General features: G+C 34.6%; 1 protein-coding gene across 1 annotated transcript in view; it reads left to right on the top strand.

Moving 5' to 3' along the window:
* Positions 1-22,958, top strand: part of TMEM161B (transmembrane protein 161B) — a 74,944-nt gene that overhangs the window by 24,108 nt on the left and 27,878 nt on the right. The window contains exons 2-5 of the mRNA XM_011978004.1: positions 3,528-3,548; positions 3,651-3,735; positions 16,210-16,293; positions 18,829-18,926. Coding sequence (XP_011833394.1) covers positions 3,662-3,735; positions 16,210-16,293; positions 18,829-18,926 — 256 coding nt within the window. The 5' untranslated portion in view covers positions 3,528-3,548; positions 3,651-3,661. The remainder of the gene's footprint in view (positions 1-3,527; positions 3,549-3,650; positions 3,736-16,209; positions 16,294-18,828; positions 18,927-22,958) is intronic.

Raw genomic sequence — 22,958 nt, 5'->3', positions numbered from 1 at the left:
ACACCTACAACCATGTGATGTTTGACAAAATCAATAGAAACAAGCAATGGGGAAAGATGTCCTGTTCAGTGAATCATGCTGGGATAACTGCAAGCCGTATACAGAAGATTAAAGCTGGACCCCTTCCTTATACCATGTACAAAAATCAACTTAAAATGGATTAAAAACTTAAACCTAAAATAAAAAACCAATAAAAACCCTGGAAGATAACCTAAGAAATACTATCCTGGACACAGGACCTGGGAAAGACTTCCTGACAAATATGCCAAAAACAATTACAACAATAACAAAAATTGGCAGATGGGACCTAATTATACTCTTTTAAAGAGCTTCTGCGCAGTAAAAGAAACTATCAACAGAGTAAACAGACAACCTGCAGAATGGGAGAAAATATTTGCAAACTGTGGATCTGGCAAAGGTGTAATATTCCGAATGTATAAGGCACTTAAACAAATTTGCAAGCAAAAACCAGACAACCCATTCAAAAAGTGGGCAAAGGACATGAACAGACATTTTTCAGAAAAAGTGGGCAAGCGACACTTTTCAAACGAAGACATTTATGTGGCCAACAAGCATATGAAAAAAAATGCTCAACATCACTAATCATTAGAGAAATGTAAATCAAAACCACAGTGAGACAGTGTCTCTCACACCAGTCAGAAGGGCTGTTAATAAAAAGTCAAAATATCACAGATGCTGGTGAGGTTATGGAGATAAGGAATCACTTATACACTGCTGGTGGAAATGTAATTTAGTTCAGCCATTGTGCAAAGCAGTTTGGCGACTTCTCAAATAACTGAAAACAGATTACCATTTGACCCAGCAATCCCATTTTTGGATATACATTCAAAGGACTGTAAATCATTCTACTGTAAACACACATGCATGCGTATGTTCATTGCAGCACTTCACAATAGCGAAGACATGAAATCAACCTAATGCACGTCAGTGGTAGACTAGATAAAGAAAATGTGGTGTTAAATACATATATACCATCGAATACTATGCAACCTTTAAAAGAATGGGATCATGTCCATTGAAGCAACATGGATGGAGTTTGAGGCCTTTATCCTGAGCAAACTTATGCAAAAACAGAAAACCAAATACTACATATTCTCGTTTATAAGTGAGAGCTAAACACTGAGTTTACATTAACACAAAGAAGGGAACAACATACACTAGGGCCTACTTGAGGATGGAGGATAGGAGGAGGGTGATGATTGAAAAACTACCTATCAGCTACTATGCTCATTACCTAGGTGATGAAATAATTTGTACCCCAAACCACTGTGACATGCAATTTACCTGTATAACAAACCTGCACATATACCCCTGAACCTAAAATAAAAGTTAAATAAATAAATAAAATGGTCCTGTTTAAGAACCATTTTTAATTTCTTTTTTGAGAACTGTCTGGACATATTTTTTTCTTTTTTAAATTAGGCAATTGATCTTTGACTATAATTTATAATCTCTATAATATCCAATAAGTAAATTTATCTCTTTGTGATGAGTTATACTTTTCCCCAGTTAATGTTTTTGCATTGTTTATATTATAGTTTCTTCATGTAGAAATTTTATTTTATTTTTTCAACTTGTTTTGGTCTTCTTTATCATTTAGGAGACTGCTGTCTCTTTTTGAAAGTCTTTATTCTTGACATCGTAAGAAAAATTTTGTCTTCTAGTAGTGATAATAACAATGACAATAAAAACAAATAGTACTAACATAACTCTGTACCGGGCACAGTTTCTAACCACAGCTTGATGAAGTAGATGGAATTTCTAACTCCATTTTATAGAAGGGGAACTAGACTTGCAGAATGTTTAATTAAATAACATGTCCAAAGTCATATAGCTAATAGGTGATGGAGACTAGCTTATAACTGAGGCAGTTTGGGTTCAGAATCCATTTTCTTAAACCAATAGGCCATACTGTTTTTTCTTCTTAAATTTTTTAACATTTTTAAGTGCTTTTTTGGTATATTAGGTTTGAGGTAGGAATTCAACTTTGTTTTTGGAGTGCTTGGCTAGAGGAGGAGCCAGCAAAGGGGAGGGTAAAGGATTGATCATCAGTGTAGTAATAAAGCAAGGAACGTGGTGTACCATGAAGTATACTACTGAGATTTAAGTTGAGGAAAAATAATTTGTCAAGATGGAGTGATCTTCCTTTATGGTATATGTTTCAGTGGAATATGCTGAAGTAGAAGTCAGATGGATACTGTGTGGGAGATAGGAGAAAATGGAAACAGTGAGAACAAGTCTTGAAAAGTGGCTGTGAATATGAGGTTGAGAGAAGGCTGTCAAACAGGGGGAAATTATTGTTATTCTTTAGAAAAAAATGAAAGAGACTTACAGGTGTTACACAATGCTGATAGGAAGGATTCAAAATAGAAAAGTGATTAAAGAAAATAGAGGAAGACTATTCAATGGCAGAAGTTCCTGAAAATCAAAGAGAGTGGGCTCTAAAGCATAGATACAGAGATTTGCTTTCTATAGAAGATGCTCTATTATTTCTGGGGTATAAGAAAAGACAGATGTAGATACAAGTGACTTTGTGAGCTTATTGGTGGGAAGTGAGAGAGTTCTCATTTGATTGTATCTGTTTTTCCTGTAAAGTAGATGTCCTCTACCGAGTGGAGAGTTAGACGTTTGAAGGGAGTTGGAGGGGTGAGGAGAGGAAAGAAGGTTCAAATTAGCCATCATGGAGAATATGGGAGGGATTGATGAGAGTAAACTAAGATAAATTGTTGGACATTAAGACTCATTCACTGGAAGTGGGTGGTAACAGCATGAGTTCAGTTTTCTTTATTAGTGACTTTCAGGCCAGTTCTGCCATCACATTTAGTACAGTTAATGGTTTATGATCACTACCACCTAGGATTAAAAACAGGCATATTACTTTTAAAGCTTGTCAAGCTAATGTTTTTAGTGTGTTGAGTAAATTGGAGAAGGATGAAGAAATCACTTTCCACTTCATTTTGATATCCTTAATTTATGCAGAACATTTCTTGAGAATAGATTATAGATGTGTATGCTAATTCATTTTAAGTTTATATTAAACTATGTGATCTTGAATACCTAATTGCCAGAATTTAACAGTTGTCCCTCAGTATCCACAGGGAATTTGTCCCAGGACCACCCCATACCAAAATCTGAGGATGCTCAAGTCCCTTATATAAAATGACATAGTATTTGCATATAACCTATGCACTTCCTCCTCTATACTTGAAATCATCTCTAGATTACTTATAATACCTAATACAATGTAAATGCTATGTTAATAGTTATACTCTATTTTTAAAATTTGTAATATATTCTTAATTGTATTATTTTTTACTGTATTTTTTCCTGCATATTTTTGATCTGCAGTTGTGGAGCCTGCAGATATGGAGGGCTGAGAGTAATGTATTTTAATAGTAAACTCATTTTTCTTAAAATGTAATTTTCAAAATGTACAGAAAGTTTTCCAGCAATGTTCCCAAATCCAAATTCACTCATTATTAAAATTGTTTGTTTTTTTTACACAGGGTGTGATAGGTATACAGCTGGTTGTTACCATGGTGATGGCCAGTGTCATGCAGAAGATTATACCTCACTATTCTCTCTGTCTCTTATACACATCTAGATGTGTATAAGAGACAGGTATACAGCTGTTGTTACCATGGTGATGGCCAGTGTCATGCAGAAGATTATACCTCACTATTCTCTTGCTCGATGGCTACTCTGTAATGGCAGGTAAGGCAAGGATAGGCTGATTTCACCTGGCACTTTCAATCTCTAGTTTACCAAACTGATTAACTTCCTAGTTACTGTTTCTAAAAGTATAACAAAGGGAAGTCAGAAGAAAAATCTAGCTTTCTTGTTTCTCTTAAAAAATTATTATTATTTTTTTCTGTGGAGACAAGACCTTGCTATGTTGCCCACGCTATTCTTCAACTCCTGGCCTCAAGCGATCCTCACACCTCAGCTTCCCAAAGTTCTGGGATTGTCTCGCTCTAGCTTTCTTATTACTCTTAGTTTGAGATATTTTTAGTTTATCTGTTTAGCACAAAGGTAATAGGGTCGTGGACAAGAATTCAGTCCTCTCACCGCTGCCTTTTTTTTTTCTCTGTCTGTGGGCACTGAAAACGCCACATATTTTTCTAATTACCTTAAAAAAAATTTGGTCAACAAGGGGGTGAGAAATTGTAAATCCAAGTGCTTAAATATTTTTACCATTGTTCGAAGAAAATATTGAAAGCATATATTCTATTGGTGACTCAGTCCAGAATTTATTATAATACAGATGTTAGGAGGTCTCAGTTTTACTGCAAAGAATTTTAAACTGTTTAATTTAGCAAGGAAGGGGATGAAGTTGTGTTGTGGGATTTTAATTTTGTCTACTACACTATAAGCTCACAATCCCTACTCCTTCCACAAAGGAGCTAAGTAGACTTGCTGAAACATGTACCTCCCACCCCCCAAAAAATTAGATTTAAAAACTATAGATATAGATACAGTGGGGCAAAATCAAAGAAAGTCTGCACACAGAAAAACATGCCAAAATCCTGTGTAATTGTGAAAGGTAAGTGATAAATTTGGTACCGTGACTATTTACTTCAATTATTCATTTCAGTTAAATAACCAAATTTTGTTACTGCTTTGTATGTCCATTTTCTTTTGGTTAGGCCTATTAAAGTTAGAAAAAAATGGATACCTGTCCTAGTAATGATTTTATGTTCTACATGACAAATACACTTTTCATTCAGGGTCTTCCCATTTACAAAGCTTAAATTTCCTTCACAGAATTTATTTTCTGTTTTAAATTATTTATATTCTTCTTTATGCTTTCTACTTTTTCCATATTGATGTTTAATATTGAAAAATATTCAGACTGCTTTAAAATTTGTTTGGAACAATGTGATACACAGGTGTGTGTATGTATAATGAATGTGTGAGAGCGGTTCACAAATGCACATTTTTAGGAGAAAAATAAATAATGACTAAAGTTTTGGTGAAGTGTAAAATAAGTGAAAATCAATAATCTTTAACTATTTTTTTTTAACCGTGTAGGCTTAATATGCCTGTGCTATCTTGTTTACTGATTTCACTTATCTAAACCTTTTTCGAAGACCAGGAAAAGATAAACATCAGCTGGGCAAATTATCATTAATTTGAAGTAAAAAGGGTCTCAGGAAACTACATAACGTACATTAAGGTAGCTTATTTTCTCCTGAGAATTGTGTGTTTCTAAACTATGTTTATGATGTAATGTCACTTCTATATCTCCTTTGTCTGTAAAGACCTTGACAATTTTGTCCCATTTTAGTGTACGTACATTTTCATCTTGTTACATATTCTACTTTCCATCTATTTCTATAAAATTTATTCTCACTAGTGAAAACTAAAGCCTGAGAGATCAAAAACCTGATTATCTTTATTAATATTGGAAGATTTATATTTAAAATCTTTCTCTGATAAGAATGTTTCATAAGTATACATAGATAATTTGAGGGTAAGCTCAGCCTTTAAAAAGCAACACGAAATTGGTTTTCTTTGTGATCTTGACTTGCTTTTGTAAATAGATTAACTTTTATGTTAATTAATGCTGCCTTTAATGCCATATCAGGGTCTAAGGATATCGAGACAGTCTAGTAATGGTTACTTTTCTGCTACAGGTAGTTTCATTTCCTCTCAATTTTTTTTTTTTAAGATTATTTACCTTTTTTAATGTTAAATCCTGAAATTTTGAGGTCATGTTGTCATTTATCTCAATTGAATAAAATTATTGATTTTATCCTTTTGGCATAATTATTGTTTTATGAGCCTTTTGTAATATATAATGATTCTGTTTTAACAGAAAAAAACCTAAAATTATAAATTGAATTGCCTATGTAAAAATATTACTGATCAGAAATGACAGTTTGCATTTTAAATCATATGATGCAGTTGGGTTGATAAATCTGAGAGCATTCTTTAGGGTCCATAAATGCTTAAAGGAATTAAAGGAATTTAAGGAGAGGATCATGATTTTTTTTTTTTTTACAACGATGAGTAGTGTAGGATGGCTTCGGAGTGACTATATCGAATAGGCTGGCTTTGGAGTGATTATATTGAATAGAACTATTTAAAAGAACTATTCAAGTAAATAGATGTGTAGATAACAGAGATTAATCATGAGTATGACAGAAGAAATTTGTTTCTGTATATATCATGTTAATATTCATGTATTCCATTGGTATCCTAAATTGTAAATAAATGTTCTTTTTTTTTAGTTATGGCTTCTCTTTTGGTGTCAAATAATCTGTCCCTGTCTCTCATTGACCGGCCAATCGTGGATCAAAAATATTCAGAAAAAAAATACAAATTTAAGTTTAAAAAAACACTATAAAAACTATTTATATAGCGTCTACGTTGTATTAGGTATTATAAGAAACCTAGATATTATTTAATGTATAAAGGAGAATATATAGTTTATATGCAAATAAAAACTTTCATTATATAAGGAGTTTTAGCATCTTTGGATTTTGGTATCCTGGAAGGGGTGTTGTGGGTATTGGATGGTCCCCCACCTACCCTCAATTTCCCTCAGATACCTGGGGACAGTTGTATGTTGACTTAATGAGTAAGCCATTTTCCTTGATGAAATAAGCAATTATACTTGATGGAATAAGCAGCTTTTACTTACAAATTAGCAGTTTGTTGATTTTTAATATTAAAAAATTGACTTATTTTCTAGCTCTTGTTAAATAACACATATTGCTATTAGTATTTTTTTAGACTGTTCTTTTAAACTTTTTTTTTTTTAAAGAAACTGTGTATAGTCTTTAGTCTGGTTTAACTCCGTTAATATTATCCTTATAATTGTTTAAAACTTCTTTATACTGATACAATTTTTAAATGTTTTGTTTCATTTAGATCTGTTCATTGAGCTAGGGAGATGTGGTGATATGTTGCAGCTTCCAAAATCTCAGTGTTATAAAATTAATGAAAGTTTCTCAGTTTCTTCAGACACGAAGCAGGGTCAAATGGGGAATCAGAAAGGGATTGGGCAGCTCTCCAGGTAGGTCCTTCACAAAATGATGACTCAAGGGCTCAGCTATCCTCTGAGCTGTCCTTCTTCCCTTATGGCTCCTCTGTTCCCCCTGCTACCTTAGAGTCCCCTGCTAGATTGCTGTGCCAGTTGGTGAGTGAAGAGAGAGTAAGCTGTGGATCTTTCAGGATATTCTAAAGTGTCAAACTTAGAAGTAGATACATCATTTTTGCCCACATTGCATAGGTTGGGGCCCTGTGACTAGTTCTGGCCAAAGTGCTGGGGAGGCTGGGAAATAATACTTATGATATAAAAAACAAGATTGGTGAGTACCTAGTTGCTTTCTGCCATAGGTGATATTATCTCCATTTTTACAAACGACAAAACAAGTTTTAAATGATTTACTCAGTTTCACACACTGATAAATGAAACTGAAAGTCTGATTCACAGTCTAGTATTTATGTGATTTATGACTGCTCATCAGTTCCACATCTTGTCCTGGAGCTGTCATACTTGAACAGAGTTTTAAATTTGGTCAGGGAGACAAATACAACTTTTTTACAATCACTGTGACTTTTGTTGGCAGTTTACAGGGTAATTTATTTAAATTATTTTCCTTTTCTATTTTGTTTTTCGAGCCATACTTTGTCTTTTAGAATATATCCTTCAGGTTATAAGTAGTATGCACTTCACTTGCTATATTCTTATGGATTCTTCACGACAACATAATCAGCTTTTATTTAAAGTAAATTAAAAGACACATCAGCATTTGATTACCAAAAGCATGCTAAGTATTAAGTAGAGTTTAAGAACCTAATGCCCTCACACTATCTCTTTCTCTTTCCTTCCTAAAAGGGAATAAAAATCCTAAGAAGTTGCTTCTCTGTTGTGAACTGCTTTCCCTCATATAAGGAACACTTGTTCTAACAGTTGGTCATATCAGTTAAAGACGTTCTTATCATGTCCCACATACCACTGATTTGTAGCGAGAGTATTTGCTACTTTGTATTGTAATAAAAGTTCCTTTTTGTTTTGAAGTTTGCTTGGCCCCTCTTTTCTTGGAGAGGTAAGTGTTAGGTTATATTCTTTGTACATTTGAATAGTGGGTTTTGCATGAGGAGTAGGATACTGCTTTTTCTCTGTGATAGCTTCCTTGCTGAACCTGCTTTCTATTTTTTCTAATTGCTTAGTTCAAACCTCATGCATTTTTCTCTACCCCTTTATCTTCCTAAAACTACTTTGGTCTGCTGTTTCCCTTCATATGTCCCTCACTGAAAATATATTATGGTCAGATTTATTCTGATTTTTGTCTCATCCCATATCGATTACAGAGGGTGTTACATCACCTTCATATTCAATTGCTCAATTGCTCTAATTCTTTGTGCCTGTTCTTTATTGCATGTTGCCTGATCCAGTAATCTGCAAGTTCCCTTTGGTGAGAGAAACCTACTATTCAAATGCACAGTAGGTGGGACCTATGACCTAAGGGAAAGGTTTAAACCTTCAGCTAGCACCCTTATGGAATGCCTGAGTCCTTGCTCTCCTCGCCTTAGCTTTTCCAACTTCCAGTTCCAGAATGTTCATGATATTCTATCAAAATTTCCAACAAGTGTATATAATGTGTATAACAAATAGTATTTTAGCTACTTATGCTGAAAGATTGTCTAGCTTTTAAGTGGTATTTGTTTTCGCTTAAGCCTCCCCGCCACTGGTCAAAATTATAGAGATTTAGAAGGGAGACTAAAACTGTCATTAGTGACTGTTTTAGTAGGTTAGGGCTGCTATTACAAAGTACCATAGACTGGGTGGCTTATCAACAGCAGAAATGTATTTCTCAGTTCTGGAGGCTGGAAGTCTGAGGTCAGCATGCTAGTATGGTCAGGTTCTGATAAGGACCCTGTCTCAGGTTGCAGACTGCTTCTTGTATCATCACCTGGTGGAAAGAGAACAAGCTAGTTCTCTGACCTCTTTTTAAAAGGGCAGTAATCCTATTAATGAGGGCTCCACTCTCATGAACTAGTAACTCCTGAAAGTTCCCACCTCCAAATATCAAATTGGGGGTTAGATTTCAACACAAAAATTTGGGGGGGTGGGGACCATAAACATTCAGCAGTGACCTATGTTGTATATCATGAAATAGAGTTTTATATGATTATGTATTAAAGCTTATTTAGCTTGCACTATTAAAACTATGCTTTTCTGTGTTTGCTCACATTTAGGTTTCTATTTTAAATTTCTAAAAGTTTTATTTTTTCAAATTTCTAAAACACTATAAATGCTACTTAAATTTTAAAAATAAAGTCTAGGTCAGGACATTATTTTCTGCTACATATTTTTTCAGTGGTGTTGAACTGTTTTAGTATGAGTTGTAGTCTGATAATGTTTTACATTAGAGGTTTATGTAAGAATGATCATTGAAAAATTATTTTAATTATTTAGTAGAGTACAATATCAGATTGACTTTATTATCAGAGTCACTGCAGATAATCTGAGCATAAGTGAAAAAAGCCACCAAGTAGCCAAGGGAAAAGCTATGTACTGAAAAGTTGTATATTTAACTTAAATATGAGAGATTTATTTATTTTAGAGACAGGATCTTGCTGTGTTGCCCAGGCTGGTTTCAGATCCTAGGCTCAAGCAATCCTCCTGCCTTAGCCTCCCAAAGTGCTGGGATTACAGGTGTGAGCCACCACACCCAACTGAGTTTTTAAGTGAGACTCTGTTAATACTTACTCTCTATTTTCTAAGAAATATATATTTTTCCCGTTTCAAAAACAGTACATATCTATAATGTGGAAAAATATAGTAAATTGATAAGTAAAATTAAAAGGCAATGAACTATATTCCCGTCATTCAAAGACAGTCACTTTGTAAATTTTTTTGTATTTCTAATTGTTTCTGTTCATATTTTCCCCTCATGCTTGTGATATATTTTATGTCTAATTTTACATCATGTTCTTTGTTTAACATATTATCATAAAGCATTTTTCTCTAATTGTATTTTTGTGACCATTGACTTGCTGCATTCTAATGACTTTTATATCTGTATCTGTCTTCCAAGCCCGTATTAGAAAGGCACGCATAGTGCAGCAGTTGCAAGCAGGCAGTCATTTTACTGAGATAGACATACCACCTAATAGCAAAGGAAAAGACTGGAAATTGAGACCAGAATACAAAGTGTAGTAGCTGGGAACCATAGCATATGGAATCAAACTGTATATGCAGCACTGACTGCTAAAGAAAATTGTGAAACTGTACTTCTGGATTTTACTTGGAATCTATGATCACAGACCTTAGATGGCTGCTTTATACTGCCTGACAGAGTTTGTATGCTGTACTTCTCAGACAACGTTTTCAACCTAAATCCTTTCTCTCGAAAACTTAAGCATCCCTACCTCAGCCTCACCCTAAGCTCTTGAAACCAGAGCCCATCACTCTCATCTGTATACTACCAAACCACAACTCTGGTTAAATGTGCAGCCCGTCTTCTTTATCTTTAAATTTGTAAAATATATTTTATCACCTGCTCCATTTCAGTTGGATTATTCCTGTTACCACACACACTTTTTTTAAAAAAAATTCTCCCATTTAAAGTAACAACAACAAATAAAGAAGTCACAGCTCTACCTCTCTCCTCCTTAAAAAACGAAGCCCCTCCATATCCATTTCTTGGTCTTTGGCCATTGCTTTATTTCCCTTTGTAGCCAAATTTGTTCATATGTTGTCTACATAAACTTTACTTTTTCACTTTCTCAGTAACTAGTGTTACACTATCTTTTAGTTCCTTTTTAGTTGGTTTTATTAATCCCTATGGATTTAGATATCACAATTATATAATCACCTCAAATTATCTCTGAACTACAGATTCTAATATGCAGTTGCCCTCTTGTCATTTTTACTTGATGTCTCATGGGTACTTAAAACTCAGCATTTTTAAGTTCGTGATTTCTTCCTGATCTCTTCCATATCAGAAAATGTACCATCATCTTCAAATCAGAAATGTAGATATTATCCTTTATTACTTACTTTTGTTCACTCTCTACCTTTAGTCCATCAGCAAGACCTGTTGATTCACTGCCCTTGTCTCCTTCTAATTAACAGAACAATGAAAGGGATCTTAAAATGTGAATCGAATTATTTATCTACATTGCTTTGAGACCATTATTTAGCGTAAAATCTAAAGTCCATACTATGACCTATTAGCCTTTGCATGATCTGTTCCCGTCTTACCTCTTCAGCCACCTCTTATGTTTCTCCTTGAAGCTCTTGCCTCATTGGCTTTTAGTTACTGCAGTGTCTTATGTTCTTTCATGTCTCTGTGCTTTTGGACTTGGTGTTCTCTGCCTGGAATGCTCTTCCTCTGTTTTCTCATTCTTAAGGTTGCTGGTTAAATGTCTCAGAGAAGTTCGTCCTCACCTAATATCTAAGGCTGTCTCTCACATTTTCACCACTTGTTTCATTCTTTCATGTGGGATTAAAATTTATTTTTCACTATTTAATTGATTAAATTTTACCCCCCAACTGGAATATAACCATCAAAAAGGCAAGGGCTTTGGCTTTATTTGGTTGTGATTATATCTCCTCTGCCTAGCAGAGTATCTGAATACAGAAAATTCTCCCTAAGTGACTGATAAATGAATGAATGGGTAGGTGAGTTACAGACTAGAAGTGACCCTAAAAGTATCACGCATCCTTAGATTCCAACTTTGAACAATAATTCTCACTAATAACGATAACCCTGAGTTATCCCATAGGAAATGTAATAAATCTAAGCCATTTTAGAGAAATAAGTTTACAAAATAAGATTTAACAAGCATGAGTATATTTAAAAAGAAAATGTGTCTTAAGGCTGGGCGCGGTGGCTCACACCTGTAATCCCAGCACTTTGGGAGGCCAAGGTGGGCAGATCACGAGGTCAGGAGATTGAGACCATCCTGGCTAATATGGTGAAACCCCATCTCTACTAAAAATACAAAACATTAGCCGGGCGTGGTGGTGGGCGCCTGCAGTCCCAGCCACTCGGAAGGCTGAGGCAGGAGAATGGCATGAACCTGGAAGGCGGAGCTTGCAGTGAGCCAAGATCGCGCCACTGTACTCCAGCATGGACAACAGAGCGAGACTCTGTCTCAAAAAAAAAAAAAAAGGTAGAGAATGTGTCTTAAAATATTTCATTACTATAGGGCTCTAAATAAAACCTAATTTTTCCTATGCTGAGAGTTATTTCACTAATTACTATTTCTCAGAGCTGAACAACTGATTTTAATCTTTATACATGAGTTATTCTGGATCATGTTCTTTTATATGAGTTATTTCTTATAAGTGTTCTTCTAAATGTTATGCACTCATCCTCATTATTTGTGGATTTTGTTTTGGGATTTGCCTACTTGCTAAAATGTATTTGTAATTCCAAAATCAGTGTTTTTGTGGTCATTCATGGACATAGACGGTGATGAAAAATTTGAGTGGTCTGTACGTGCATGCTCCTGGTTGAGGTCTAACAAGGCAACAGTCTGCCTTATTGTTTTGGCTGTCATACTGTAAACAAATCTCTTTTTTATGATCTGTTTAGGGTTCACATTTTTTTTACAATTTTGCTTTTCATTGGTGATCTTGCTGTTTAAAATGACCCCCAAGCATAGTGCTGGTGGTAGTGTCTAGTATTCCTAAGCACAAGAAGGCTGCCTTATGGAAAAAAATTGCTGGAATGACGCACAGAACTAAAAAAAAATGCTATACTTAATGATTACTAGTATTAGATAAGCTTTGCTCAGGGATGAATTATGCTTTTGGCTGTGAATTCAATGTTAGCGAATCAATGATATATATTAAATAAGATATATTTAAACAGAAACACACATAAAACAAGCTTGGGTATTGATCAGTTTATGAAAATGTTATGACTGGAAGCTCACAGGAACCTAACCCTGTATTTGCCCTAGGAGCAATGGTTCAGTGTTTGTGGTGACTTTATAAAACATAACTACCACGAATAATGAGAATCAATTCTGTAAGTTAAAATTCTGGACTTCAGTATAAATTCAGGAAGTGCCTCCTTACCTGTTTATTGTAATTTAGGGACTTTTAGATTGGGATATATATATTTTTTATCTTAAATTCATTAAGCAAAGAACTGAATTCATTTTGGTTCAGTTATCCTTTTTGAGCACTTACTATATGCCAATAACTACTAGCTTTGAAGTATACAAAAAGCAAGAAAGCCATAAAATCTTTTATCCAAGAATCTTTCACTTAGGGTAACTTTCCATTTTAATTTTAATCCAACTTATCTGAAACCACCTGGATATGCTACGCTTGTATTCTGACAGTAATTACCTGGAGTTAGTACAAATCCCACAGGTTAAAGGCCAAGTTCTCCATAAGACTGCCCCTACTTCAGATACCAGCTTCAAGTTTTCAGGGTACCCAGGCCTCCTGCACTTCTGACTTATTAATAGGTTACAAATCTGAGGATTCCCATGATCCCCTCAGGTCCAGTAATCTGCTAGAATGATTCATAGAACTTAGGAAACTGCTTTATCTATTATTACAGTTTTATTTAAAGGAAGCACATAGGGTTAGGTCTGGGAAAGAGCAGAGTTTCCATGCCCTTTCTTTCCCTCTGGAGTCTGAGGATGTCACCCTCTGGGCATATCAATGTGTTAACCAACAGGAAGTTCCTCTGAGCTTTGATGTCCAGAGTTTTTTTGAGTTTCATTATATAGGTACAATATTAAGTCATTGATACAGAATTGATTTCAATGATCCAACTCAATTTTCAGGACCCATGCCTGGAGGTCAAGTTCCTGAAAGTCCTGACCCTCTAATCTTGTGCTTGGTGTTTCTGATAATCAGCTCCATCCTGCAGCTATCTGGGGCCCGCCTTGACCTACCTCATTAGCATAACAGAGATACTTCTACCACTCTTGTGTTTCTAAGGACTTTTAAAACTCTGTGTCAAGAACTGGGGACAAAGAGCAGATGTATTTTTTTTATTATACCACAAGAAGACTGCTTGTAAACACTAAGAGATAAATTAAGAGTTTGCCAAGTAGGGAAATAGGTGTTTACAAGGAGAGAAGAATATATGCAGAAAGCACCAAGGGATGAAAGAATTTGTGAGGAAGAAAATGTCACTTCGTCAAGCCAGAAAGTGTCACCTTCAAATGAAAATGGTTGAAGGTGAACCTGGAAAAGTAGGCATCGGTCAGATCATGAAAGGCTGTAGACGCAAGAGATAATGCATGACTCCCATACAGATGTGGGCCTTGTAATATATGTTTTAATGGAAAATTTCAAGTATGCAAGGAGTAGATACAATGATGAATTCCTGTGTACTCATCACAGTTAATAGCTGGTGGCCAAACTTGTTTCATCTGTACTTACCCCACTTTACATTTCAGTGTATGTATCAAAAATAATGAGTTTTTTAAAATTACCACAATCTCATCGTACCTAAACTTTTTTAATAATAATTTTTTAATATCATCAAATATTCAGTCAGTACTCAGATTGCCAATTCTACAGTTGTTGGGTTTTTTGTGTGTTTTTTTGTTTTTGTTTTTGTTTGAGATAGGGTCTTACTTTGTTGCCCAGAGTGGAGGGCGGGGGCACAATGATGGCTCATTGCAGCCTTGACCTCTCAGGCTCAAGCAGTCCTCCTACCTCATCCTCTCCCCCGACCACAGGTGCATGCCACCAGGCCTGGCTAATTTTTAAATGTTTTATAGAAGTAGGGTCTCACTGTGTTGCCCAGGTTGGTCTCAAACTCCTGGCTTCAGACAATCCTGCAGCCTTCTAAAGTTCTGGAATTACCAGTATGAGCCACCACGCCTGGCCTGCAGTGTTCTTAAAACAGCAAATCAAAGAGACCGTGTGCCATGACTAATGTTTGTAATCCCAGCATTTTGGAAAGCTGAGGAGGGAGGATCCTTTGAAGCAAGGAGTTTGCGACTCCTCTGGGCAACCAAGTGAGTCCCTATCTCTATTTGGGGGGGGGTGGATAACAGCAATTGGGAAATTTCAAATTTAAAAATTCTAGATTTTTGTAATTGAAGAATTGGGGCGTCTAGCATACTAGATGGATTTCTTCCTCTATAATAGGGCCTTTGTCAAAGTTTTTGCCTAGCTGCCTTATTCATTGCTTTTCTCTGTGAGGAGCCTTGGAAGTGATTTAAACAGACATGGGTCTTGATAAGATTTGTATTATGGAAAATAAGTAAAGGTGGTCCACCTTTCTATAAGGTGAAAAAACAAGAAAACAATAACTAGAGGTAAGCTCAGATGGATTTGATGAGTAATGTGTCCACAGGAAGGCAGGGAGGATACCAGTGAGAGAATTTTGCAGTAGTCAGATGTTCAGAGGAAGATACACTGAAGTAAGGTCTCTGCAGTAGGGCAGAGTTTAGAATTTTAAGAGATGAGGAACAGAATTAATAATAACATGTGGAGAGGGCACATTGAAAATAAGATATAAATATCAAATTTAAGTGATTGGTAGATAGTTGGTACGACTAGGCAAGCCATGAAATTCAGGATGAGCCACTTGGTGCTTGGGAGGGAATAACTGTTTAGTTTGGATCTTGAGTATTCACTTCAGATTAAAGTATTTTGACTGTGGTAGAGAGGAATACAACCAGTTGTTGGATCCTTACCTGAGGAAGGTTAGATATAGCTAAAAGTAAAGTGTTTTGTAGTACAATGATTTTCTCTAATTATTCTACACGTAAAGTTTGAGAATTCTCGAACTAAATTAAAAAAGCAAAAGAAAGGAAAGACTACCTGTAAACATGAGAGTTCATTCAAACAACTCTCTTTTTAAGATAATTCTCAGTTCCTTCAAATGAGGGATTAGTAGAGAATTAATGTGCTCCTGCCCACTTGGCTACAGACTTCACTTCATTTACTTTTAATAATAAGCTTGTATAATCTTAATATGTATTAATACATTGTCATTTGTAAGAAATATAAATACAAATGGCATTGCTGGACCTGGCATCTAGTAAGTGGTTGGTAAGTGTCTGCTGGATGTTTATCTAAACCCTTTTAAAGTTTAAGAGCTAGTATTTGTTTCAGATTACAGTTTTCACCTGATATTTCTCGACAGTGTCTTCACAAATATGAAACTTAATAAATATAGGGTAAAGAATAATTCTGGTGATTTTAAGCGCTTTATTTAAAAGGATTCTTTTTTTGCTTAGTTTGAGGTGGTATCAACATCCTACAGAAGAAGAATTAAGAATTCTTGCAGGGAAACAGCAAAAAGGGAAAAGCAAAAAAGATAGGTAAGTTATACTGAGCTTGTAAAGTGTTAAATATTTAACACAATTTATATAAATATATTTTATGCTTTGAGTAAAGAAACATACCAATTATGTTGTAAGTAGTTGATAAATTTGAGATCAAAACCCATGAAAATCTAATCTGTAGTAATATATACATACAAAATAGTGATTATTTTACTCAAGAATGGTTAACTTTATTCTTTGTTTAAATCATGAAAACAATATAGCCATCATACTAAAGAAAATGTAGTTGGGGTTGATTGGGGAGAGACTTATAACCCGTATCTTTATCCTACAATTCATCAAAGATGTCAGTTGGTTTGGGTTATTTTCCAGTTTTTGCTGCTACTGTGTATTATGACATTGGGGAAATTAACCTGCTCTTGGCCTCAGTTTCCTCATTTTAAAATTAAAAGGGATGGACAATATAACTATGTAGGTGCCATCAGCTCTTGAATGTTCTTTTCATGTTTAAAGTTTATGAAGAGAACTGCCTACTAATAAACCTCACAGAACAGACCATAGTAGCCTCATCTGTGAGATGGAAAGAGTAAACAAAACAATGTTTTGAATAATCCTTCCAACTTTAAAATTTTACATCTCTATTTAAATAGAATTCTTAGGGAGAGTGCATATTAATTACCTCTCTGAATGGACCGTAGTTTTCTCAACTGGGGATCCAAGAGGACGTCTTAGGTCCCCTGTGACTCTGAAATCATGATTGATTGACAACAAATTATAACCATGTTTCTCATGTATATCATAAAAATGCTAACCTAGCCTAATACATTTATAGAAGCTAAAAAATAATTAAACATTAATGATTATTTGGCATGAAATTGGAAATTTGAAAAGACTGTCTTTTTTAATCTTACTACCATCCTTTTTCACTTATCATTACAAATATACCTGGAAGCTCATTGGAATATTAATAGTAAACCTTCCTTCTTTTTAGTCCAGTAGTTAAGTTCTTTAATAAAATAGTCCTTCCTAACATTATAGTTTCCAGAGCACTTTTATACACAGTTCTACTTAATCCACAAAAAAAAAACCAAGAGTGTTAGCTAATAATTTAATTTACTCTTTATTAATGAGAAGCTATTGATCAGAGATGTTAAATGAGTTGCCCAAGTTCACATAACTAGTAAGGTTACGTACTGGTAACCAGGATTTGAATCCAGGTTAGTTTTTAGTTTCTGTTTCTTTTTAACTATTCCACTTCCACCTATTTATAGCTACCATGTTCAACATTTATAAAATTTAGTTATGTAGAAAGAGTCTCACTCTGTCAGTCAGGCCAAAGTGCAGTGGCAGAATTCTGGCTCATCATGGCTTCAACCTCCTAGGCTCAAATGATCTTCCCACCTCAGCCTCCCAGGTAGCTGGGACCAGATGCATGCAACACCATGCCCAGCTAGTTTTTTTAAAAAAAACTTTGTAGACACAGGGTCTCCTAGTGTTACCCAGGCTGGTCTCCCTGAGATTAAGCAGTCCTCCCGCCTCGATCTTCCTGGCCTCTCAAAGTGTTGAATTACAGGTGTGAGCCACTGCACCTGGCCTGAATCCTTATTATAATGCCTTGTAATGAATAATTATGTTCTAGAGTAATTTTTAATAGGTTGAACATGCCTTATAGTTACAAAAAGATACATTAACGTTGCTGTTTTATTCCTAGTAACAAGAATTATTTTTTGGTTTATTGACATGAAATTATTTTTTCCTGAGGCTTCCCAGTTTTTTATTCAAGGATAAATGCAAAGTTGTTTTTCAGTATTGAGATTAATAGTATTAAAACTTAGTTGAAGCTGGCCATAGGGGTGTGTACCTGTAGTCCCAGCTACTCAGAGGCTGAAGCAGGAAAATTGTTTGAGCCCAGGAATTTTGAGTCCAGCCTGGGCAACTGTGTATCTAAAGAAATACATAAAATAATAAATTGAAACCTTAGTTTATTACTTTCTATATGTTTGTCTTTAAAAATTAAATTTGGAAATCATACAGATACACCAGAAGAATTTGTTTTCCTTCATCTGTGATTTTTAGTAAAAACTATTGCAAGTTAGTCTTTCATGTTTCTGAACTTCTCATACACATAAATCTTAATATAATTCTTCAACTCTGATTTGCATATGGTTCCGGGTCTGTTTATATGTATGTATGTGTGTGTGTTTATACACGTCACTTCAAGGAGAAGTGCACTTTGTCTTCATTTGCATTTACTCTTGTGCTTAAAGAAAAAAGAGAGTAGGAGAAATGGGTGTGAAATGCTAAGCTAGAAAAAAAAGGTTTTGTTGCAGTAACTAATTTAGGTAATTATTTCCCTGGTAATCTGTATATTCACATGATAATTTACATTCAAATTTTATAGTACCCTTTTTAAAACTACCTTTGAGTACCTTACATCCTTATTGATGAAATATTAGGAATTCTGCCTTTACACTGTGAAATTTAAAACTTCATTTGTAATTAGTTTGAAACAAGCACCTGGATAACAGTGTAGGTAACTTGTTTTTTGTGTCACCTGTCTGATTTTTATAGGAAATATAATGGTCACATTGAAAGTAAGCCATTAACCATTCCAAAGGATATTGACCTTCATCTAGAAACAAAATCAGTTACAGAAGTGGATACTTTAGGTAAGGGAAATCTTGGTAAAATGTTCTATGAATCTCAGTTTTATATTATGGTAGTGAAAGTACTTTCATTTTAATCATTAAGTCCATTATACAGAATAAGGAATCTTTCTAAGAACTTAGATGCTCAAATGACTTCATTTGAATTGAATTTCTTTTTTTGTTCACCTAACTTGTATTATTTTTCCTATTTTCGGAAGAGGCTAACTTACACAAGTTTATTATGCAGTTTCTGTTTATTAGATTGAGATCACAGTCAATTTTTATTGTCTAGAATTCTAGACTTCCTTTTACTCTTTGTTTCAGCCTGCCCTTTTCTAATGTGGCTTGCAAAACTGCATTTGAAATGTCTGGCCATGAGCAGCCCAGGGGTTGGGGTGCCTACTTTTATGCAGTTGAAAAATCGAATACAACTTTTTACTGCTCATGAACCTAATTACTAACAGCCTACTCCTGACCAGAAGATTTACCAATAACATAAAAAATCAACACATATTTTTTGTGTTATATGTATTATATACTGTATTATAACAATAAAGTAAGCTAGAGAAAAGAAAATGTTATTAAGAAAATCATAAGGGAGAAAAAATATATTTCCTCTTAAATGGAAGTGGATCATCATAAAAGTCTTCATCACTGTGATATTCACTTTCAGTAGGCCGAGGAGGAGAAGGAAGAGGAGGGGTTGGTCTTGCTGGTCAGAGGTGGCAGAGGTGGAAGAGAATCTGCATATAAGTAGATGTGCACAGTTCAAACTGTATTGTTCAAGGGTCAACTGTATTTCTATTGATTTACCCATATTTAGAGTAATTCAATTTTATTCTCACATATATTAGAAAGGAAAATGGTTTTAGAATAATGAACTGAATTAGAAATCAGAAAAATTTACTTATTCAGGATTTACTTTCATCCATTTGTTATTTCCAAATAGGTCATTTAGTTTTCCTCCTATAAATTATAGAACTGTAGTGTCTCAATTATTGTAATTATATAATGACTACGATGATTCTAGTTTAAAATGATATTAATATGAAATTATTTGAATCTTAGAAGGAAGAGGCATCTAAGGTGATATAATTTAAAACATTGGTTTTTAAACTTTGGGATATATCAAAATCACTTGATGAGTTCTTTGAAATGGATTCTCTACTCCCATCCTTGAAGATTCAGTAAATGTAGAGTAGGTTTTGAGAATTTACATTTTTAAAAGTGCTCCGAGTGATTTTGATTTTTGACTAGGTTTGAGAACCACTGGTTTATGTGATAAATGAAATGATGCGTGTTTTTTAAAAATAAGTCTGATAATGTCAAATAAGGTGTCATTATGTAATTTGACCCTTCTTGGGTTAAATCATACCACCATCAAAAAATCTTAAGAGGTCTAGCATCTCAAATAGTATTATTTTATGATACAAGGTGGCTTCGAAATACGTGAAGGTTTATTATTACATCTGTAAAGGTTGTATGTGTATGTAAAGCATGTCCTAGAACTAAAAAATATCAGTGAAGAGCAATATAAATCACTTGTCTAATATCATTTAGACTCTTTTTTTTTTTTTTTTTGAGACGGATTGCTCTGTCACCCAGGCTGGAGTGCAGTGGCATGATCTCAGCTCACTGCAAGCTGCACCTCCCAGGTTTATGCCATTCTCCTGCCTCAGCCTCCCGAGTAGCTGGGACTACAGGTGCCCGCCACCACGCCCAGCTAATTTTTTTGTATTTTTTAGTGGAGACGGGGTTTCACCATGTTAGCCAGGATGGTCTCAATCTCCTGATCTCGTGATCTGCCCACCTCAGCCTCTCAAAGTGCTAGGATTACAGGCATGAGCCACCGCGCCGGACCCATTTAGACTTTTAAGACTGGTTATGTCTTCCTTTTTTTTCTTTTTAACTATTTTACATTCAACATTTAAAACATTTAAAGGCACTTTGACTTTTTGATTAGTAGTTGTCACATATGTTTCACTACTCCTAAATGTGCTTACTTGTATAAAATGTTCATAGATACGTATAAGTACAATAATATATAAACGTTCTTCCTGATTTTTAGTAGTTTTGACATTTTTACAAGTAATGTTTATTGAATAATTTGTCAGCTAGCTTTAATAGGATCTTAAAATTTTTGAGTATCAGACATGGTTATAATATTTTACTTGTATTACCCCATCCTCACAATTCTGAAGTAGGTAACTGTTATCAGTTTTTGGTTTTGTTTTTTTAATTCATTAGGAAGAAGAGTTAAATAACTTGGACAGGGTTACACACTGAATGTGGTACAGCCACTCAATGAGAACTAGGCTATTTTTATGAACTAAAAAAAAAAAAAAAAAAGAATTTAGGGTATTGTAGCTTTAGCATGTAGTTTATGGAGTATTTGGTTTCACTTTTAGGATTTTTAGAACTAGTCGCAAATGATACTCGTTTATCAACTGGTCATGTAATATCAAGAGCATTTCCAGTTAATCAGAATAGCAGGGAGATGTTCATATATGTTTGTTAGTTTTCTTAGTCATTTGTGAATGCATGTTGTATATGTGTGTTTAGGTGAAAGTACAGGGTTTTCTGTCTTCTTTTGACTTCAATATTTTATTAAAAGGCATGTAAATAATTGTATTATTGATTACACAAAGAATGTAACACGAGTTAAATAGCCAAGAATATATATAATTTGTACTTTCATGGAATGTATATATTATTGATGTCCCAATAATTATCATAAAAGTCTATCTTAATTTGTATTAACTATGTATTATAAGAACCTCTTAAAGAACATTAGAACTTTTGAATGTCACTTCACTGTTTGCTATGAGTGAGTTCCATGGAGGAAGTCCCTATGAGTATGGGTAGGTTTGGAGAATTAGAATGCTTATTTAAATTATTGATAATAAAACTGAAAACTTTAAATGGATTTTGGTCTGTCCTTTCCATCCACTTCCCGACCTCCTTCCAGATAGAAAGCTCAGTATGGGTGATTTTTTTTTTTTTTTTTTCTTAGCAGGAGGAAGGGATTGAGGGTAAGCATCCTGTAACTGCATCAGGATCTTTCAGGCTTATGTTCAGAAGCTGTAGGTAAAATCACAATAGAAGACCTAAAGCAGGGCTGTGGTTCATACCTGTAATCCCACCTTTTTGGAGGCCAAGGTGGGAGGATGGCTTGAGCCCAAGAGTTTGAGAACAGCCTGGGCAATATAGTGAAACCATGTCTGTACAAAAAATTTAAAAATTAGCCAAGTTTGATGGTGTGCATCTGTAGTCTCAGCTACTAGGAAAGCTGAGGTGGGAAGATTGTTTGAGCCCCAGAAGCTGAAGCTGCAGTGAGCTATGATCACACCGCTGCACTCTCAGAAAACCTAAAGCAGTTAACCTAAAAGTTAAAGTACATTGAAGTAGATTAAGAGTGTTACAATAACTTGATGCAAATTTAAAAATCATAAAAGCATTTTGGATTATTAAAATGTTATGTTCATCTTACAGAAATGGTATAAAATTTGGTTAGTTTTGATACTACTTTTAATAGGTCTTACTGTATGTGATATTTTCAAAATACTTTTTCTATAAGAATGTTGTATTTTCAAGTGTAATTGTATTATATTTTATCACTAAAAACTATCCAAAGCAATGCAGATCATTTTATTATGTGCCGTAAGAACATCTGAATTGATGGTTATATACGTGATTTACTTCCACATTTTTAGGAGGCCTTCTAAAAAATGATGTTGATGTTTTGGACTACACTCTGGTAGAAGTAAACCAGAATACCTATGCCAACTGAGATGCAAAGGGTGATGGAATTATATTTACTTTCAAAGAATGTTAATTTCAATGTAAACTCTTAAGAATGGAATAGTTTGTTGAAAGGGTATGGTTTTATGGAAAATTAACAGACATTTTATAAACTTTTCTTGCAGAACAAAACAGGGTATAAGAGTTATATTTAGTTCATTATTTTTCTTGAGACAGAGTCTTGCTCTGTCATTCAGGTTGGAGTGCCGTGGCGTGAACTCAGCTCACTGCAACCTCCGCCTCCCAGGTTCA

The sequence above is a fragment of the Mandrillus leucophaeus genome, unplaced genomic scaffold (genome assembly GCF_000951045.1).
Source record: "Mandrillus leucophaeus isolate KB7577 unplaced genomic scaffold, Mleu.le_1.0 Scaffold187, whole genome shotgun sequence".
Taxonomy (NCBI): domain Eukaryota; kingdom Metazoa; phylum Chordata; class Mammalia; order Primates; family Cercopithecidae; genus Mandrillus; species Mandrillus leucophaeus.
This window is presented reverse-complemented; position numbering and strand designations above follow the sequence as displayed.